Consider the following 22,194-nt stretch of genomic DNA (forward strand, 5'->3'; position numbering starts at 1 on the left):
ACTGCTTTGTTTAAAAAAAATCTGACATATTTTTATGTTTTTGCTCTTCTTGGTGGGTTTTTTAAAAATAATATTTTCATAAGCCACCTCGGGTGCCATTTGGCAGAATGGCATTTATATATACTGTACATTTTACAATATAATTGACTCCAACCATAATATTATCTGTCCTCTGCCAAGGCTGTCCAAAACTATTTGACAGACTTACGCTATAGATGCTTCTACCTTGAAAATCATCTTCAGCACTTCCGTCCCTCTCTTTTGAACTTTGGTCCTTAGTGCTTTCTGAACTGCATTTTTCATTTGGTACTTGTGGATTTGTTTATATGAAGCATTGGTCTAATAATTAATCTGTTGTCTAGAAACACATTTTTGTATGGTGTATCAGTACTTCATTTATCTTTTGGGACACTTTTTTTAAAAAATTAAATTTACTTTTTGTACCAAATAGAGCTTAATCATGACCCATAGATTTAACAGAACTTATGCATCAAAATCAACTGCCTTAAATTCTAATTGGTGTCATATCTTTCAAACAGCTGTAATCCTTTCTGACACCACATTACACACCTGATATTTGAAAGCCAAAGTGTTTGCAAGTTTCTTGAGACACTGCATCTACTTGTATACCTGACTCAATGTTAAAATTCAGTTTTGTGATCATTTGTTAGAAGATTCCCCCCTCTGCACACGCACACAGCTCTCATGTGACCCATAAAAATGATGAAGGAATTAATCTGTAAGGTTTTTGGTTTTTTTTATAGTCACTCATAATCCATTCTCATAGCATATGTGCAGCTGACATGCTTGTTAACTCTACCTCATTGTAAGGCAATATTCCACACTCATTTCAGACCTGGGTTTACCTTTGTCTCACCCACGCAAACCCAGTGCTTACTCACTGTTACTATTAATGGCTCCGTCTTATTAAGCTTCATTTTGCTCCATCTTATCAACCTCAGGGTGTGATTACGTCTTTTGCTTAAGCTCATCAGGCTGGAAAGGGACATGCCTGCTTTAAAGGGAAAGGAAAAGCTGTGAGATAATTAATAATAATAATAATAATAATAATAATAATAATAATAATATATTACTGGCACTCCCTCTGGATCGAGGTGGGGAACAACATGGAATACAAAATATTATAAAATACATAAAACGGATTAAAACATATAAAAACTAATACATTATTAAAATAACAGCCAGAAAGACATCTTAAAATTCGACTGGGTAGGCTTGCCGGAAGAGATCAGTCTTTATTGCTTTTTTTATATTCAGAAAGACTATTGAGTTGGCGGATCTCTCCTGGCAGGCTATTCCACAGTCTGGAGGTGGCAGAAGAAAAGGTCCTCTGGGTAACATTTGCCAGCCTAGTTGTGGCTGACTGGAGTAAACCCTTCCCAGAGGACCTGAGTTTGTGGGGTGGATTGTACGGGAGAAGGCGATCCCGCAGGTAACCTGGACCTAAACTATGTAGGGCTTTCAAGGCAATAACCAACACTTTAAACTTCACCCAGAAAGTAATTGGCAGCCAGTGTAAAGATTTTAAAGCTGGTGTAATATGGTCACCCCTAGATGTACTGGCAACTAACCTGGCTGCCATATTTTGCACTAGTTGAAGTTTCCGGACTAGGCACAAAGGTGGCCCTATGTACAGCACATTGCAGAAGTCGAGCGCGTGCACTACCGTTTTTAGGTCTTCCAACTCTAGGAAAGGGCGCAGCTGGCATAACAGCTGAAGCTGATAGGAGGCACTCTTGACCATTGCATCTATCTGAGCTGTCATTTGGAGCGACGGAGCCAGGAGCATCCCCAAGCTGCGAGTACAGTCTTTCAGGGGGAGTGTAATACCATCCAGAACTGGTTGACACACCTCCAAACCCAGGTTAGGGCCTTTGATGGTAAGCACCTCCGTCTTGTCTGGATTCAGCTTCAGTTTATTTTTTCTCATATTCTATCCCTTCTATATGTGATTTATGTATCCCACTGCAGGTTTGAGTCTTTAAACACCAGATTTACAGAAAATTAATAGGAATCAGGATTGTACATGCAGGACTGTGCTGCTTTTCTGCTGACTTACGTACAATCACTTTTTAAAATAACATCCACTCTCCATTTCTTTTCCATTTGCCATGCTCATTTTATCTTTCAGGTAGATCTTCTATTGTAGGGATGTCACATTTCCCAAGTGCAACACTTTGTCCCTTGAATAATGAGATCTCCCCCAAATCTAGGACAATGACATCCAACTTGAGGAACAGTTCTGTTTGACCCAAAGTGCACATACTGCATTTTGGACAGTTGTTCACACTAATAAAGAGTATGACAGGAAGGGCTGTGGCTCAGAGGTGGAGCATCTGCTTTGTATGCAGAACAGTCCAGGTTCAATCCCCAGCATCTCCAAGTAGGGCAGGAAAAAAACCCTGCCTGAAACCCTGGGGAGTTGCTGCCAGTCAGAGTGGACAATACTGGGCTAGATGGGCCAATGGTCTGACTCAGTATAAGGCAGTTTTTCATATTGCTATGACCTCAGTGACTCTGAGATTTTTATTTGGCTGGGTCAACATGGCTACCAGATTTTGCTCCCCTAAATTACACATTTGTTACACTCTTAAATGCTATGCAGAAAGTAATTTCCCTATTAGCTCAGTCGCCTTATGGGTGTCCTCTCTTTGGTTGTGAAAGACTGTTTCCCTGTTCTGCTCTATTAATTTACCTGCGTAGGTACCTGACATGAGAACGCCATCCTATTTTTCACCTTTATTGGTATCTATATGTGGTTATGTACCACAGCAGTGATTGCAGTAGGCTCTGATTCGCAGATGTTTGAGGATGTCACGAATTTCTTTGATATCTTGGAGAGGGGAAATAGAAAATCTAGGAGCGATAATCTGTGGTGAGGTACCCAAGGGGCACGCTCACTTGGGCTGCATTTTCTGCCATCACAAAGGCAAGTACTAAAACCAAAGTATCCAATTTATGCCTCCAAACAATTAAACATTGGCATAGTATTACTTGCTTGGGTACTTTGTGTGGTCAAGACAATGTATGGAGTGGAGGAATATGTGTAAGACCACATCTGTAAACCTTGGGGATATTTTTAACTAACACACACACCTCTATATCTTCCTCCCATGTTTCAGAATGTCATGGAATGTGTACTGTATTTACAGACATGGGTCAGAACCTCCTGCCTGGTCTAAAACTTGTGTTCCTACAAGCATTACCCCTGTGATTACACAGTCCATTCACAGAACCCGAAGCATCATTCTGGCATCAGTCCCCTAATGTATTACAATATATGTTAGACCTACAAAGGCCTCAGGAGGTTGATCATATCTCTGATATACTGTTTTCACTATCGAAAAATGCTTATGAAGGTTCCTGAAGTAGATGCATGAATTGGCCAACTTTTCCAAGTGGGAGGATTATTATTATTTTTAAAAATCTAACCATTAATGCTAAAAGTTGGAGTTTATCTGGAGTCTTCGCAGAGTTCTGATATAGCCAACAAAAGCTCTGCTCAGTTTTATGTGCCTGTTGCCTTTTTCCTCATGTGTATTTTATTTTAATAAAAATGATTTTTTATTATTGAAGTTTATTGAGTAAGGGCTTGGGTGCAAGCCAGATACAGCCTAAATATTAGACTTTCCCCTCACACCCCATTCCCTCCCATTGGGTCAATAAAGGTATTCTACCAACCAGGCACAATATTCTCTTGCTCCTTTTCCTTTCGTTCCTTTCTTTCTTGCACAGATTCTGCAAGCATAATCTGTCATCCTCTTATCAGATCAGTTTGGTCACTTCAACCGGGCTAACCTCAAAGAATGGTTCATCATGGAAAACAACAACAACAATCTATTTAAAATATATTGGAAGAATTCCAGACCCCCGTATTAAGAGGGCCAGTTGTAATTCCTTCAGGATAAAGAATGATAAAGAAATAAAATGCTGTAATCCTTCACAAATTTGGCTGACATTAAATCTAGCTACTAACCATCTGATATTTCTTCTCCCGGGTAGTCCCAGTTGCATTTTAATGCTGCCAATTATGGTTGCAGTAGCAAGGCACAGCTCAATTCATATTCTACTCTGAAAGCTGCCCTGGCCCGTATGTGTAGCTCCAGGCTGTAGAGGGGGAAAACCCTGAATGGGAATCCGTTGCTCCAGACTAATTATCCATCACAAACTAAGCTATAATTTAATCAGTGCAATAATCCTTTGCATATCTGTAGCACCTTTCACCCAAAAAAACACATGATAGGCATGAAAGTTAATGAAAGTTCTTAATGTGCGTGAGTAGAATTCATAAGAGTAGATGGTTTAATCATGCTGTTGAGTCAGCCTCATTTTGGATCTTTGAGAGGCAAAGGAAGGGAAATTCTTAGAGATGTGGCTAAGAGCTTTATCACACCAGCGTTATACTGTGCAATCACTGTGAATTGCATGCAAAGGACTCCAAAGTTTTCCAACTCATAATCTGCTTTTATTGTGAAGTACTCTGAAGTTTTCCAGTTTATAATCTGCTTTGACTGTGAAGTACTCCCATGCATCCTGCTTTAATTGTGCTTCTTAACCAAAAGAAGTGCAATATTTTTCTACTAGTTTTCAAGCGTATCATTTGTTGTTTTCCGAGCGGCCACTGGGGCGCAGGAGCAAGATTTGAAGAAAAATTGAACAAATGCTTACATCTGCATAAACTTTAAAGATAAAGACATCAAAATTGGGACAGTAATAGATATTAACGAGAGCTTTAAGCATATCAAATTTGAATCAGATTGGGTCATCCGTTGATTTTTTATTATTATTTTTTACATTTCCCCCCTTAAACCCATTTCCTGGTATGCAAAGGATCTAGCCACCCAGTAGCAACAACAACGGCGACAGCTTAGCACTGTATTATTATTAGTATTATTAGTATTATTAGTATTATTAGTATTATTTATTAATTATATTTCTATACCGCCCAATAGCCAGAGCTCTCTGGGAGGTTCACTGTAGGGGATAATTTGAGGGAAACAGGTACGTGGAATGAAGCTCTAAATGTGCCTGTATCGTTCCAGAAAATAATTTTTATTCTTCAAGAAGTGCACAGGTGTTACTCACTTGATGTTGCAGGCAAACTAAACATCTTTCATAAAGATCATATTTCCCAGCACTCAAATCACATCATGTTATACTGGGGAAAATACCTGTTGTTTTTTTATCACTTGGTTACTGAGAGTTCAATGAATCATAGCTGACAGCACTGCAGACAGGCTTGAAGTGAAACAGATGTTCTGAAGCATTTGATCTTGGGTGGTTCATCATTCACATATGCAGTGCATGACTTCACCCAGTATTTTTCATTTGCCCAACATGCACATGTGAACCAAACTACGTAAATCTGTCTCACACGCTGTTTGCATAAAATAATAACATAAGAGCTGTGCTTGGTCAGACCAAAGGCCTATCTAGTCCAGGATTCTGTTTGCCCAGTAGCAAGTCAGATATCTATGGGAAGCCCAGAGTAGGACATGAATGCAATAGTACCCTTCTGCTTGTTTTCCCTAGCAACTGGTATACAGAGACATCTGCTTCTGTAGCTAGAAGTAATTTATAGCCATCATGACTAGTAGCCATTGATAGCCTCATCATCCATGAATTTTTCAAATACCCCTTTAAAGCCATCCAAGTTGGAGACCTACACTACATCTTGCAGTAGCAAATCATGTCCTTTAACTATACGCTTTGTCAAGGAAGTACTTCCTTTTATCTGTCCTGAATCTATCACCATTCAGCTTCCTGAGACGACCCTGAATTCTGATATTATGAGAGAGGGAAAGAAGTGTCTCCATGTCCACTTTTTCCACACGATGCATACTTTTCTGCACCTCTGTCATGTCTCCCCTTACTCACCCATTCTCTAAACTAAAAAGCCCCAAATGTTGAAACCTTTCCTAATAGGGAAGCTGTTCCAGCCCCTTGACAATTTTGGGTGGCCTTTCCTGCACCTTTTCCATCTCTACAATATCGTTTTTGAGTTTGCATTGACCAGAACTGTACACAGTATTCCAACTGTGGTCCATGGGCCCCTGAAAGCAAGCCTCCACGCAGCTGCAGGATTGCAGTTTCTGACTTCTCCATTCACCCACTCTGGGTAGTTAGATGTCAAGCAGTGGCAGAAGTAGTCGCCAGTTCATGGGTCTGGGAAGGAATTTTACCTGCATGCCAATCGGCAAAGACGGCACAGTTGTTGTTTTGCTTTTCCCATTGCAAGATTAATTCCATTGTAAATAAGTTGATCTGGACTGTCAGTAAATTCTGGGTGGATGCTTCATTTTAGAACATTTGTCACAAATAGGTAGGCATGAGAGGCATTGGGCTGGATCCATTGGTGAGGGGGAGCGGGATTGGGCTCCCTGCTCCATTTGATGGGGATTCCCATAAGGGATTTCAGGGATGTGGCATCAAGAGCAGACCATCATGGGGGCTGTAAGCTGGTCACGTTCGGGGTGGTGGAAAGGGGTTCAATGCTATGGTGTGTTCCTGGCCCTTTTTGTGTGGGCCAGGAAAGGGGAATCGGGGACAGCAGGTGGGCTGGCTAGTGAAGGGATCCACACCCTACGCGCCTGCCAAACCTATTCAAGTGAAAATCAATAAAGTTGTGGCCAATTTATTATCTCAGCTATGTCTGTGTGTCTAATTTCTTCTCTTTCCTTCACCAATTAAGCGCTGCCCAATAGTTGTGAGGCTTCAATTAACTGTAGAGTGTTATATAGTTCTGCTTTTGCCAGTTTTGCTTGCTGCAGGCTCCTCTGCAGGAAAGATCAGAAAGTAATTGAGTCTGGGAAAACGTGAACCTCTTTTGTTAGCCAAACTAAATATAACCCAGATATAAATGACTGCCTGAAAGGGAAAGCAGCTTGTAAAGGTTCATGCCCAATGAGTACAAATTCTACCTAATTCCTTGGTAATCATTTTTCTCTTTTCAGGAACATGTTCCCTGCCAACCTTGTTGAGGCCACTTTTAAACAGGTGAGTGTCTGGATCACTCTTCATTTTGGCACTAGAGAAATGTGCCCTTCAAATGAAAAAGGAGTAAATAATCTCAAGCAAAAAAGTAAGATGAGATAAACCATGCAGTGCTTATCAGGGCCTAATGCAAGTCGATACAAAATCATCAGGAGTTTTCCTGTTGGTTTCAGAAAGTGTTGGCTAAAGTTCAAAAAGATAAATCTCTTCCTAATAGGTGTGAATGTATTTATTGCATTTCTATACCACCCAATCGCCAACGCTTTCTGGGCCATTTGCAAAGATTAAAACCTTAAAAATACAAGATTATACGTAGTATAAAAACTGTTTACATATAAACAGACAGCATGCACATACACAAATATTTAAGCAACATTAAACAATCAACAATACAAAAAATTAGGACTTGATGATTTTTTTATTTTATTTTTTAAAACTTAAGTTATCCCCCTTAATGGTGATCTTTCTTTTAGTTATATGGAGGCCAGGAGTGCATCAAATTTTTGCAAGAGGTGGTAATTGTAGTAGTAGAAAGCTCTAATTCTCAAAGCTCCAAATGTGGGATGCAGGTTTGGTTTTATCATTAGATCTGCAGTGTGTGGCTTTGGGAGAAGGATTGTAGTTCAGTGGTGATACATGTGCTTTTTACATGCAACATGTCCCAGGTTCAATCTGTGACATCACCAGGTAGGGATGGGAAAACTCTTGCCCTAAACCCTGGACAGCTCCTGCCGGGCAGCGTGCACTGACTATAGGGCATATCGAGCTAGATGAGCTGACTTGGTATGTGGCTATTCATACCAAGTCAGTGTGGTGTAGTGGCTAAAGTGTTGGACTGGGAGTCAGGAGATCCGGGTTCTAGTCCCCACTCGGCCATGGAAACCCACTGGGTGACTTTGGGCCAGTCACAGACTCTCAGCCCAACCTACCTTGTTGTTGTGAGGATAAATGGACAGGAGGAGGATTATGTATGCTGCCTTGGGTTCCTTGGAGGAAAAAAAGGCGAGATATAAATCAAATAAATGTAAATACAGAATACAGGTTTCTTCCCTAACACCTTGCTGCCGCCTCCCTGCATCTGCCACCAGAAGCATCTGCTTCACTCTGACTAATGGTAGGGATGCCCTGGGTATCCTGGGCCTAAGCCATTTAGAGCTTTAAAGGTAATCGTCAACAATTTTATTTGTATCCAGAAGCAGATTGATAACCAGTGCTGCTGCCGCAGGATTGATCCCATGAGCAAGCACCCACCCACCCACCAACGACCTTGCAGCCACAAAAGTGAATTATCAGGCCATAATATATGGCTGATGAGTGGCATTTGGCTTATATGGGCACAAATCATGTAAATCCAACATAAAATCTGCATCCTTCACATTTTGATATGTTGGCCAGACTCGCCTCATTACATACGATCCAGCATTTCATAGACAAAATTAAGGACATTGTACATATGTATAATACCTTTATACTCACACTAAAGATTGCTGCCTGCGTGCACACAACCTCCTTCCCACTATATAGTTGCACATTGCTAAAGATCCTACCTGTTGTATACTGTATGTATTTAGCCTGGAGTGGACTTTCATACACTGGGTTCTGAAGCAAATGTGTTAGTAAACTGACTGTAATAGTTTCCTTTTTGAGGGCTGGGATTAAGAAATTTTGAATAAAAACCTAAAATATAAGCTGAGCTAGAGGGTGCTTCCAGATGAGATTTTATTGCACCATCACCAGGCAACAACATACTGCATTTGTAGCCCTCCCATGTTTCCCCCCTGCTTCTTCCATCTTTTTTCTTACTGTGGAAAATCCATTCAGAAAGAAAAGATGGAATAGCTACACAATGGCTTTGGATGGTAAGCACTAGGACCCTTCCATCTGGAAGCACCCTCAGTTATCCCTTCTATGATGCAGGGTTATGTAACCCTGTTTTATTTGCAAAAGTGCTGTGAAACACTTTTGTATGTATGAAAAGGAATTAAAGTCATCTAAGAGGCTTCAGTGGGCTGCACAATTGCAATGTGAGAAAGCATTTGAAGGGGGAGAATCAGATGTGCGTGGGACACTTATTTATTTGTTTGTTAATTTGATTTGTACCCTGCCTCTCTTCCAAGAAAGATAGCACTTAACCCACTCAAGACTTTTCCTCAGATGCTGATTCCATCTCAAACTCCCCGTAAAGGCACCCATGGGTAGTTTAAATGGCATTGCAGGAGTATTTCCAATGGAGAATTGGTGGGAGATTAAGCACCTTCTTTCCAACCTATTCATTGTGCTCTATAAGAATGTCCCCTTAGCCCTCTATTCCATGTTATCTGGCAATTGTGTGGTTGAGATTGTGTTTTCTGAGGGCCAAATTTGGGGGTGGGGAATCAATTCCAGAGTTGGTGTGTGTGTGTGTGTGTGTGTGTGTGTGTGTGTGTGAGAGAGAGAGAGAGAGAGAGAGAGAGAGAGAGAGAGAGAGAGAGAGAGAGAGAGAGATTCTTCACATGTATTCCTTTCTGTGTTGAAAAAATCCATACATTTAAAGCTCAAACAAGACAGCATCCTTCTGCATATAACGAAAATGACTTCTGCTCTTTCAGTACCGAACGAAAACCACTCCTATTGTCAAAGCCAACAAGGCAATGTCTGAAAGCACCACTCGCCGAATCATAATCTATGGCGTACAAGATGAAAATGGATCCAACATCCAGAATTTTGCCTTGGACATCACACCACCCCCTGAAGTGATTTACAAATCAGAGCCAGGCACCAGCGAAGGCATGAATGTGCTGGGCATTGTAATATTCTCCGCTACCATGGGTATGTTTTTGAAATCCATACATTAAAGATACATCTGCACTGAATGAAGTTGTTATGGATGTAGGAAATTAATTTCTCTGTTTAGAACTCCTGATTTCATTTCCACCTCTTTCCATTCCCTGATTCACCAGCATTCAGATTTTCCACTAGGAAAACATGATTTACAACTTTGAGTGGTTAAGCATTGTGGCCGTATTTCCAGTTGTCTGAGAACAGTATGTAATGTTGTTTTTGACAAGCCTACCTTGATTTGTTTTCCCTTCACTTTTCCCCATCTGGAGCTTTTTGTTTCCCTCTGTAAGTCAGAGAACTTTTGCAGTGAACTTTTATGAGAAGATTGACGAGATGTTTACGTGTATGATATAACTTCCATTTAGCCTCTGTGGTTAAGCTCATATATAACCTAATAAATATGTGAAACTATGTGATGCTGAACAAAGTTCACAATGAAAATGTCTCACACAGCCGATAAATCATTATAAGAATAGTTGCCTCTAAAGCAAAATCTTTTCTGCAGTGGGGTGGGTTTTCTTAAAAACAAGGTATTTGGTTCTTGAATCAAGAGAGAATCTTGCTAGAAGAATGCTTTTGTGAGCATTTGAGCAGCAGATTCTTAGTTTGGATGTTTGAATACAATTGTGGAATTGAAATATCTTCCTGAAACTTAACTAGAAATGTGGAGACAGTTTGATAACTCCCCTTTTCACACACACATTGGAATCTGAGTGCTCCCAACAATATTTGATTAGGAAACTGGAAAAATAAATTCAGCATTAAATATATTATTGCAGTCAACCAGATCCAATAAAGGGCCAAGAAAGTGAGGTAACTCCATGAAGGACCTGGCTGTGGGCTTCATCATACATGCTTCCCAGAAGTTAGTTTGCTAGTGAGGCTAAGTTGAAGGACAACTGGACATAGAATGACCTGGTTCGTGCATAACAACAACCCAGAATACAGGTTGAACATGGGTTGAGTATGGATTATTGTTGAATTGTGGATTGTTATTACCCCTGTACTGTGGTTTAACTATGGGTTGTTAACCATGAACCACCTAGAGTTCACAAGTCAACAACAAACCATGAATTCTCTCCCTGAGTTGTTTATGGTTAACAGCCCATAGTTACTTTGAGTTGCCATTACATGTGAACCAGGCCAATGTCTGCCCAGCTTGTTCTTCCTGGCTGGTTTTCAGGTTGGGAAGAAATAAGTGGTGGAAAACTACAAAGATACATATGATTTTTTTTTGTTCAGACAACTAACTAACTTCCAGTGTGTATTAAACACATTAGACATTTTCAGGAGAATTCTCTCCACCTACTACATGGGAAAAAATTTGGACACTTGCTCCATTGAAATGAAAAGGAGCTGCAAAAGGAGACCACAAATGGCAGTAAAGGGAGGAGTGCATCTTGCATTTCCTAGGGGGCTACCCAGCAAATGTTAAGATAAAACCAAGCAGAAATTAGTCATGACTAATTTCAATGGAAATCAACAGAACATACTAGTCATGGCTAACAGGCCAGATCTACACCAAGCAGGATATGACCCTTTAAAAACATTTTGAAAAGTGTATATGGAGTGTGTCCGGGGGCTCAACAGTTGTCACTACTGTTATAAACCATTTTAAAGCAGTAGTGTAGATCCTGCCACAGTTTAAGCATCCTATACATAGAAGTGGATCCCACTGAGTTCAATGGGGCCTCCCCCACCCCCCAGGTAAGCATTTATAGGACTGCAGCCATAGTCCTATCGTATCGACTCCAAATTTGACTCCTTAAGTTACAGAGGAGAACTGGCTCCCTTAGCTTTTGTGATGGCTCCTCTAGCTATTTTAGAAGGGTACAGGGTGGGGTGGGGTATGATTTGACTAAAATTGGGGAGAGTGGCATGTGGATTTTATTAAACCCCCACCCCACCCAAAAAAAGCTTTCTCCCATGTTTCAAGCACTTTTTTTTAATAGGACCTTAGTTGTATATTGTTCACAGTTTCTGTCCCATGTTGCCAATTCCTTAATGTTCATATATTCTGAAATGTCATTGCAATTTTACTTTTAAGAAAAGTTTTATTGAACTGCATTATGAGGTTCAATCAAGTATTTCACAGTATGTCCTGCAGAGAGCAGTGTAATATTTAACTAGCTTAGCCCTCATTGATTTACCACATCTGAATGATGTGAATTTTATTTAAGCCATTAATCTAACTGGCTTTAGTTATCACATGTTCATATTGAGGTTTGATTCATGGGCTGAACTGTGTCTTCATGAAGAGGGACATTTCATGGTATCCAGCAGGAAATTCCAGATTTTGGAACAAACGTGTCAGCAGATTAATCTAAATGAAAAGCTGCTTAGCTGTTTTGAACAGAAGGTGCTTCCGGAGTCCACACAATTGCTCTCTTTATTCCTGGTAGGGTGCTGCAGCACACACGTGTGGACAGTGTCCCATGAAAAGTCCTTTCTGAAGAGGACATCTTTGCATTCATAGCATGAAGCATAAAGACTGTACAATCCCAGACTCAATGGTGGAGCACAGGCTTTGCATGCGTGTGGTTCCAGTGGCACATGGGCTCCCACCACAATGCAATAGCAGAAAGCTGTGGAGGCTGGTGGCTCCCATTTCAATTCTTGCTTCATTCAGAACTAGTTCAGCCTCTTGGATTGCTCCTTAAAGAGTTTTTTTATTTTTATTTTTATTATTATATTTTTATTTTCTACAATACTTAAACATACAGCATACAATTAAAGAAAACAACATACTACATAAATGTTGAATAAATGTTGAATACATAATATCATATCTACATAACATAATCAAACTTAACATATAAGTGCTCCCCCCACCTCGGGATCTCATTCCTGATTCCAAAATCTCATACTTTCTTCTGCTGGCGGTTCCCCACTTCCCTTAGAAAACACAAATATTAGGAACTGTTTCCAAATTCCTTCGAAATCATTTGTTTTAGGTATACCTCTTCTCAATTTAATATTACAAGTCAATTTATCATTAATAGTTATATCCCAAACTTCTTTATACCATTCTTCAATACAATAATCTCCTTGAATCTTCCAGTTCCTAGCTACAATCAATCGTGCCGCAGTCAGCAAATTCGATATCAATTCCTTAATTTCTATTTTACATTTTAAATCTTCAAATAGTGACAGTAATGCAACTTTTGGTGTTCGTTCTATCTTCATTCCCACTATTTCTTCAATCTCCAGAAACACCATCTTCCTTAAAGAGTTTTGACTGGTTCTGACTGAAACCCAGAGCGCATGTACTGTCCCACTGAAATAGGAGCCACCAGCCTCCAAAGGCAGAAAGTCCTCCGAATCAATCTTGATTAGGCCTTGTTTATAGTTTCCTTCCCTTCCTCCCAGCCCCATGCTTGCTCCTCTAGTTTCTGTGCTAACAGGATAAACAGCATCCCTGACTTTTTATGGGTTTGGCACTCTGTTTTCACTAAAGCTTCAGAGTGACCCTATGTTTAATGCTGATATTTGTTCTGGGAGCTTGCAAAGAGGACTGCTTTCCGAGCCACTGCTGACAGCCATCCCCTAAAATTACCAGTGGTTCATTCTAGAAATTATGATTTGGAGGGAAATAGTTAATTATAGTATAGGCTGCTTGAACAGTGGCATGTCGCCCAAAGTAAAATTACCAATACTTCCAGAAGAAAGAATGACAGAGTTACTGCCTGCTGGGAGAACATAACATGCACAAATGTATTCTAACTAAGGCAGCTGAGAAGCGTGAGAGGTTTGTCACACAAGGCTGAAATCCCGCATCTTTACCGGGCTTTCTGCTTCTGATTTCTTTTCAGGATTACAATGGGTTCTTTACATGATTTGAATTGAACTGAATTGAAAATTTCCTTTCTTGGCAATTTTCTATTGGTTTGATTACCCAGAGCCATCTAGTGGTTGAATCTTAGCACAACGCCATCATTTCACACTGCCGATATCTTGCATTAACCTTATCTCCTATCTTTTTAAAAGTGGGGTAAAGTTCAATAGATGCAGGAGATGCTCTGGAGGTTGATGACATCATGTAAAGGACCCATAAACATCTGTGAGTGACCAGTCACAAGCACGCAATAAAAACATTGTGTAGAAATGCACTGGATTGAGGCTACAAAACCTAGGCACACTTAATTTGGCAAGAAGCCCAACTGAACACAATTATCTGAAAGCAAGTCCCACTGAATAAACATGCATGAGTCTGGACTGCACAGAATGGCAGAGATCTTGTTTGAATGGCGTGGTGTCACTCAAAACATCTGGATGATTTAAAGGTCACCAGAGTTTTGACTAGGAATGGTTTAGATGAGAGGAGTTCTATTTTTGAAATTCTGAAGTTCTTCACAAATTACAGAGCACAACATGATGCGCTGAACTTCCCCATGTTTTACACAAAATTGCCCCCCAAAGTTCCTGTGTCTTTTCAATTGGTGCTGGATAAAGTCCCATCACGCCAAGTAAAGCCCCTTATTGCTGCAATGGTCTATTTAGTATACAGCAACTGTTGCTGAAACACAGTGAAATACAAGCAATACATCCCTCCTTCTCTGCCCCTGAACTCACAAGCAAGTAAAATCCACCCCAACTTTCCATGATTCTTCTCCTTGGCTAGTGGAACAGGACAGATAGGAATGCAGGAGAAGTTGATTAGGGACAAATCCCTGTGGTCCAAACTGGGTGGAACTGATATGAAACTGAACTACAGGCATGGGAGTGGAAATCATTGTCAGTCACAAGGGGAAATACACTCAGGCCCACCATTCGTTTTCATATGGGCTGTAGGTTTGCCTTCTCTCTCCCCCCCCCCCCGCGCCCCCTGCCCCATCCTCAGTAATCTGATTGAAAAGGCCCTGTTTTCCAGACCAAGCCACATTGCTCCATAGGTAGATTATAAAGGGGAACTGTTTCCCCTTTTCCAGCTTTGAACCGAAAGAGCCATACTGTCCTAACACTGACGTTTCATAATAAGCCCAAGCTGGCTTCAAAACACTGAACTGTCTTCAACTTTTCTTTAGCAGGAAGGGGTGACATAGCTCATAAAATAGATTGCGGATTTGTAATCTGAAATTAATGGCTAGATGAAGATTAACCGGCATTGTTGTGAAATGACTGGGTCTGACAGTGGATCAGCTTGTTCCCTATGGAATCAAGGATACTGCCAAATCTGGAACTTGTCACACATTCGCAGATGTGAGGCTTGGCTTTGGGTCCAGACGTATTTGCTGTACAAAGAGAGCATACATCCAGACTAAAACAAAGTCATTCTCACTCAATTATTTTCAAATGTACTTCCTTGTTGAAATGGTTTCCTGCCTAAACTGAATATTTTCAAGCACTGATCTAAACCTTACCCTCCGTCTGATTCCACCCCGTTCTCAGCAACAGACTTGGTTTAATGTCCTGCTGCTGGACGGATCTATGATCTCTTTTTCTCAGCAGTAAAAGTAGTCCTATCCTTCCATCAATAAGAGATCGAGGCTGCAGTCCTAAACACACTTACTTGGGAGTAAGTCCCATTGCACTAGGTGAGGCTTATTTCTGAGTAAACATGGGTAGGAGTGCCACGATGCTGCAGTTCTATGTATGCTTACGTGAGAGTAAGCCCCATTGATTGAACTCCTATGCTAATTATGTGTCTTTGTAGTCATTGTTACTGTAGAATAAAAAGTAGAAAAGAATAATTTGTAACTTGAAAGTTACATTCTGGGAAACATAGTTTTTACATTCATATTATACATTCATTTAAGCAAAAAAATAATGTGTGTGCAAGCACCAGAAGCTGACCAAGACTATCAGCAATGGAGTGGGCTTGGGGGTGGGGTGATAGACATATTTCTGTTGCTTTCCAACAAGGGCTATGAAATAGGGTCAAGGCAAGGCAAGCATCTGCAAGAGATGGTAGGCGAAGTTCAGCTTAGTATTATTACTCATACTTTAGACCTGATTAATGTGAACTGTGCCTGGGCACTCCCAAAACATTCACAATTACACATTCCTCTGAAAAGGAGCATTGCAGTGACATGGAGCTACAAGTGAGATAAGCCCTTTTAATACTACCTCCCATGCATCAAATTCGAATGACAATGTCTTCACAAGCATGGGAGGAGTGCAGATTTTTGTTATTCTAGGCAGTATGCTGAAATCAGTTCCACTCCATCATTGTTACCCAACAGAGCCAGCAGTCCCTAAAACCTGGCTTTTCAGTGCCAGAATAGACATACTTCCAGATTGGGGGAGGGGGGGCAGAGTAAAGCCATCATTGAGAGAGAGGCTTGCTACCCCCGCCCCCTCTCCAGGTTCCCCCTGCCACTACAGTTTAATGAATGGGAATGGGGACTAACTAACCCACAATACTGGCTCCCCATCAGAACACCCTATTCGCACAAATAAACCCCACTCCAAAAAGTATCACACCAGCCCTAACACTACATTAGAGAATCCAATTAATGCAGCTCTGGCACTAACACCACATCACAGAAGCGAATTAACACAGCCCCTTTGCAGCTCCGGAGCTAACAACACAACAGAGAAGTGACTTAACAAAGCTCTGGAGTTTATTAACGCAAGAAGCACATAGACAACTCTCAATGGGAACGCTAGGGAAAAGAGTGAATGGGGAAGGGCCAGCCCATGTCCCAGCTACGTCACAGGCATGCACAGGATTTAATGTGGAGGCACAGGGGCACATTGCAGAGCCCGTGCCTGGGAGCCACTTTAACTAAAAAGAACAGAGTAAAAGGACTCTCTAATGCTGCAGCTTTTCCGGGCAGAAGCAGCTGTTGGGAGCGCACAGGCTGCCACATCATGTGCCTCAAATGACCTCACCACGCAGCCAAGCTGCAGGAAAAAAACATGAGGACAGCCCCGAGGGCATGCAGCCCAATCTACATGCTCATGGTGCTTTATAGGCCTAAAGAGCGCTACGCTGATCTCTCCTGGCTCCTTCACCTAAGATATTTTCATCAGCCCGCCACGATCGTGACATTTCCTTCTGTTGGACGTTCATTTAAGCCTGAACCTGAGCATTGTACAAAAATAGTGTCAACACTTTGTGCTTAGCATTTGATCTGTGGGTTAAAGCAGATGCATGGCTGTTTTTATAATTCATGACATGTCTTTGCAACATATTGCTACCAGCCATCACCCACTGTGACAGGTGAGATGTACGTGTTGAACTGAATGAACACGAAATTTAAACCGTGGAAGTTTCAATGCACCGTAGGAGAAACTAGCAGTATGTCATTATTGCCATAACCTATAGAAGGTTTTGGCATAAGTCAATTTTTTTTCATTGTCAGTTGGCCTGTTACTTGGTATAAGAATTAGACATCTGGAATTTCATATGCAGTTAGTTGACGTCTGCTATGGCTGCCAAGTAAGAAAGTCAAGAGCTGCCAGTTCAATTGTTGGCTTTTTTCTCTTAGTTTTTTCCAATAGAATCTAGACTGATGCCTCAAAATTTACTTCACAGCCACCACATTGTCATAACTTTGTGCCTAATGTATATAATGGGGGTTAGATAGATGTGACGTGTGCAGTGCAATCCTATGCATGTTTAGTATTCCTATGCAAAAGTAAATATTTGCTGTTTTCAGTGTATTACAGAGCAATTCCAAAAGGAGAAGGGGAAGTTATGTGGTAGATGAGGCACCCGTTCCAAAATCCTACATTCTCTCCGCAGCCAGGCTGGGTGGGAAGTTGGCGAGTGACTTTATTTTTAAAAAATCCTGCCCATTTAAACCAATGGGAAGGGAAATGACTATGCCAGCCTCATGGGCCAATCCAGGGCTGTGTCAGGGGAGTGGGGGGATTTTGGATCCATAGGCAGCCCCTGGATACCCCTTTTGGGCCCCTCCCACTGGTAGGGACAACTCTGGCAGGCATAGCAGAGGCCTCCGGGGCAGACGGGCCTGCCCCACCAGTGGAGAGGCACTCCCATCCCATCCCACCCTGTCTCAGCTGGCCTCTGGAGTCACTTCTAAGTAAACATGCATAGGGTTGCACTGCATACCTTTTAGGAGTTCAATGAAGAATCATAGAATAGTAGAGTTGGAAGGGTCCTATAAGGTCATCGAGTCCAACCCCCTGCTCAATGCAGGAATCCACCCTAAAGCATCCCTGACAGATGGTTGTCTAGCTGCCTCTTGAATGCCTCTAGTGTGGGAGAGACCACATCCTCCCTAGGTAACTGGTTCCATTATTGTACTGCCTCCGTGTCATTGAGAACAATGAAGGCTAACCTATACGACTGTACGGAACTCTCATTATTCCTAATTCTGTGATCCAAATGTTCAGAGAAATGCTAATTACACATTTTAAAAAATTATAATCATTTAAATCATTCAAACATGAAACCATAGCATAGACTCCTTGAGAATTTCATGTTGGCATTTATTTATTTTTTGGATATTTATATCACATCTTTCTATAAACATATAAGCCATTATAGTATGGAAGCGGGGATGAGGCTCATGGTGTGTGGAGTTTCAATAGGTCACAGCTGCAATGCAAAGTGAAGTGGTTCCTGCTGGTGAATTCAGGTCCTAGGTTTGGTTCAGCAATTCAGGAAACATAAAAATATTTCCAGATATCACATGCACATTTTTAGGAGAGAAAGTGGCTGTGATGAGAGGCAAGTTCATTTTGCATTGCAAGAATCTGGAGTATACTTAACTATCCACCCACCATCTGATCATAATCTTTGCCAAATTAGCCCCAAGTGCCCATGTGTAGGAGCGATGCAGTGCCAAATTTGTGGCATGTGAAAGTGGAGTTAGCATTATTCATAATACATAATTGTTGGCATGCGCTGCGCACAGACAGGTCTTATTAGCAGTCCACATAATTCCATTTGGCGAATCAAACGGGAGTTTATTAGCATCTGCTGTTGTATGTTATGGAAACTCATATGAAGGTGAGTAAAATGAAACAAAGATGTTTTATCTGTTTGCAGGAATAATGCTGGGCAGGATGGGTAGCAGCGGTGTTCCCTTGGTCAGTTTTTGCCAGTGCTTAAATGAATCTGTCATGAAGATAGTGGCTGTGGCTGTATGGTAAGCAAATGCAGTGACAGGGGAAAAATAAACACTTGCAACTGGAAGTGTGTTTCAGTAGTCTTCAACAGTGAAATGTGGCTAAATACATTCAGTAGAATGTAGGCCTATCCAGGGTGGTTAATAAGATGGATTAGGCCATGTATATTCTCTTTGGGAAAGGACACTCTTTTCCTGGCTTGCTGGCTTTTACCAATAGGAACTCATGTACTACAACAGTGCCGTGTGCCAGGTTTCTTCTAAAACGGTGGTTTTCTGACTTCACGAAACCCTCCTGAATCTCAGCGTTGACTCCTCTGGCAAGGTGTCTCTTGACATCTGCTATGGAACCCTGTCACACAGTGCAGGGGATTCTGGGACTCTTTAGTGAGAAGCAGTGTGTTAATGTGAGACAGTGGCCAGGCCTCAATGCTGAGCTGCATGAATGGAGGGGAAAACCTAAAGACATTCAAAACTCTCGAGCAGCTGCATGTGAAAGATGACGTACTAGTGTAGGACAAGCTGTCTTTCAAGAAAGTGTGTTTGCTATTGCTCAGCTTCTCACTGTGGAACTCCTGGTAAGCTTCTGAGGAATCCTAGGAGTCCTTGGAACATCATTTCAAAATTACTGTGATTATTCTTCCGATTTTATCTCCCTCCCCCCCTTTTTTTTTTACTGCACTGTCCCTGGGGAACTGCAAATTTTATCATAGCAGCAGCCCTCCAGGTATGTGCTTAACCTTTTCGCCACGGGCTGTTTTTGCAACCAAAATCGCACACACACCAGCTTCTTTTCCCACCACAGCAAAAAATATGAGAACATATAATCCCCTCCCCAGCACAGATCTACACACGTTGGTGGGAAATCAGCAGCATGGCCGTTCAGTTTTGTCTGTACGAATGGCCTATGAGAAACAGATTAAGCATACACACAAATACACTAAGCTGTTGCTGTAGTAAAATTTGTAAGCCTGCAAGGGTGCATTTTGGGTTTTGGGTTTTGAAATTGGGACCACTCATGGCTCTCATGCTTGGTATGGGGTTTGGCTCTAAAACTACTGGAACTGACTATGGTTACAGAGGATATAGCATAGATGAATTGTTTCATAGACTGTCTATTCATGGGGAAAGCCCTACGGTGGCTGTGAATCTGCACCGCATCAGTTATATGACACAGCTGCAGATTTGCAGCCACCACAGAGCTTTCCTGCGAAGCTGTGGTTTGAAAAAGTCGGGGACTTAGCCCAACTTTTTCAGCAGGAGCGTAGTCAGTACTGCTTTTCCACCATCTGATCTTGCTCTGGGGCCAATCCAGGGGGTGGTCCTAGTGGAAGGCAACCAGCAATTGGTCACCTTCCACCAGGAAGAAGACAGGGGTAGCAGCTCCGGTACCCAGATGACCGCTGGGAACCCTGTGCTCCCTCCTTGGTGTCAGGATTGCCCGACACCACCCTGGTAAGTAAAACTGTGGGGTTTGGGGGGGAGGCAGTGCCAATCCAGCACTGTGAAGACAGCCCCCTTGTTAATTTCCTTCCATTTTTGTGTGGATGTGTTCTTTCACCTGGAATCTCTCTCTCTCTCTCTCTCTCTCTCCCTCTCCCTCTCCCTCTCCCTCTCCCTCTCCCTCTCCCTCCCCCTCCCCCTCCCCCTCTTTCCCTTCCCCCAGGTATTTTCCATTTGGAATCGTGTTCCTTATTGCTGGTAAGATCTTGGAAATGGATGATCCATCAGCCATTGGGAAGAAGCTAGGCTTTTATGCTATTACTGTAGTTTGTGGCCTGGTGGTACATGGACTATTTATTCTGCCAATGATGTACTTCTTCATCACCAAGAAGAACCCCATTGTCTTCATTAGAGGGATTCTTCAAGCCTTGCTTATCGCTCTGGCCACATCATCCAGGTACTATGCACTTGGTGCAATGAATGAAACGCTGGAGCAATTGATTCTAAATTTTGAGCAAAGGAATCATCAACAGTATTTGACCTTGTGGTCTCTTACTCGCTCTCATCTTTTGGATCATAGGCCTATAGTTTGTACACATGGGCATCTAGATAAACAAATCACACAAAAAGCATTTTATGTCATGTTGAAGGCATGGGTTTGAGGTAACCGTAAAGAACTACTAAGGCTTGGGTTTAAGCACCTTGCAGAAGCTGATTATCTATATCCATTTCAGTCTGACTTCTCCTTTAACATTAGGTCACAGCACATATGATAACAGTAGAGATCCTGAAAGACTAGTTCTCGCTGATGCATTCCAGCTAGGGATTTACCTACAGAAGGTATCTTCAGCTAACAGTTTGAACTGCACAAAGAAATACAGAATGAATGAGAGGTAATGAACACAGTACATGTGAAAGCTCAGTTGAAGTTGGGGGCTGTGGAGTGACCGTGACATCTTGGAGCTGGAGGTGGCTCATTCTTTCTGAGTACAAATTACATTCAGTACTGATCCTATCAGTAAGACTACCATTTTGTACAGATGTGTCTTGGCAGTGCCATCTCCAGATTTATTTATTATTAGTTTCAGCAAAGTGCCACCTAGTGGCTCCCCTTCTACTTTGGTGAGCCCTGGCAAAAGTGGCTATGTGTAGCAGCAGCATTGGATGACTGGTAGGTGCCATTCTAATTTCCCACTCCAGGGCATCATGGGAAATGTAAGTGGTGACTGCCAGTCACCCAGTCACTTTTTAAAAGACCCTGGGCAGGCGTCAGTGGTGGGCCCTGCTGGGACTGAAGCAACTGCCTGAGAATGCCATGTGCTAACTCTGGGGCGGAATCTACACCTCTGCTTTATAACGGCCTTGAAGTGCACTGACAACTGTTGGGGCCCACGACACATTCCATACACTGTTTTCAAACTGCTTTCAAAGTGTTATATCCTGCTTGATGTAGATCTGGCCTGGGTCTTGGTGATCTCAGCAGTATCTGCAGCAGAAGTTGACCTTTACTGGGCTGCTAGTTTGTACTTCACTAACCTCAAGGAAGATTGGGCAGTTAGATGACTTGTCAACCAGATCTGGAGCCCCAGTCCATGTTTCAAGGGCCACCAACATGGCCCCTGTAGAAAGATGAACGCTCATGTGTGCAGAATGGTGACTGAATATGATATTTCATCTCTGTTTGTTCTTATGAACATTTAGCCCTAATTAAAATATAATTGCCCATGACTAATAAACCATTTAAACAGCCTAGTCATACTACTACAACTACTGCCAGGATCTTTGGCTTTTCTTTATTTAACCGCAGCTTGTTCACCCTGATCCAACTCTTGAACTCAAGTATCAGTGGCTTCTTTGGAATCAGGTGTCAAAGAAC

At 41.8% G+C, this 22,194-nt stretch overlaps 1 protein-coding gene across 1 annotated transcript in view; it reads left to right on the top strand.

Moving 5' to 3' along the window:
• Nucleotides 1–22,194, top strand: part of SLC1A7 (solute carrier family 1 member 7) — a 57,972-nt gene that overhangs the window by 24,397 nt on the left and 11,381 nt on the right. Inside the window, exons 4-7 of the mRNA XM_063138877.1 lie at nucleotides 6,975–7,017; nucleotides 9,603–9,822; nucleotides 18,797–18,896; nucleotides 20,542–20,775. Coding sequence (XP_062994947.1) covers nucleotides 6,975–7,017; nucleotides 9,603–9,822; nucleotides 18,797–18,896; nucleotides 20,542–20,775 — 597 coding nt within the window. The remainder of the gene's footprint in view (nucleotides 1–6,974; nucleotides 7,018–9,602; nucleotides 9,823–18,796; nucleotides 18,897–20,541; nucleotides 20,776–22,194) is intronic.

This window comes from Elgaria multicarinata, chromosome 1 (genome assembly GCF_023053635.1).
Source record: "Elgaria multicarinata webbii isolate HBS135686 ecotype San Diego chromosome 1, rElgMul1.1.pri, whole genome shotgun sequence".
Classification (NCBI taxonomy): Eukaryota; Metazoa; Chordata; class Lepidosauria; order Squamata; family Anguidae; genus Elgaria; species Elgaria multicarinata.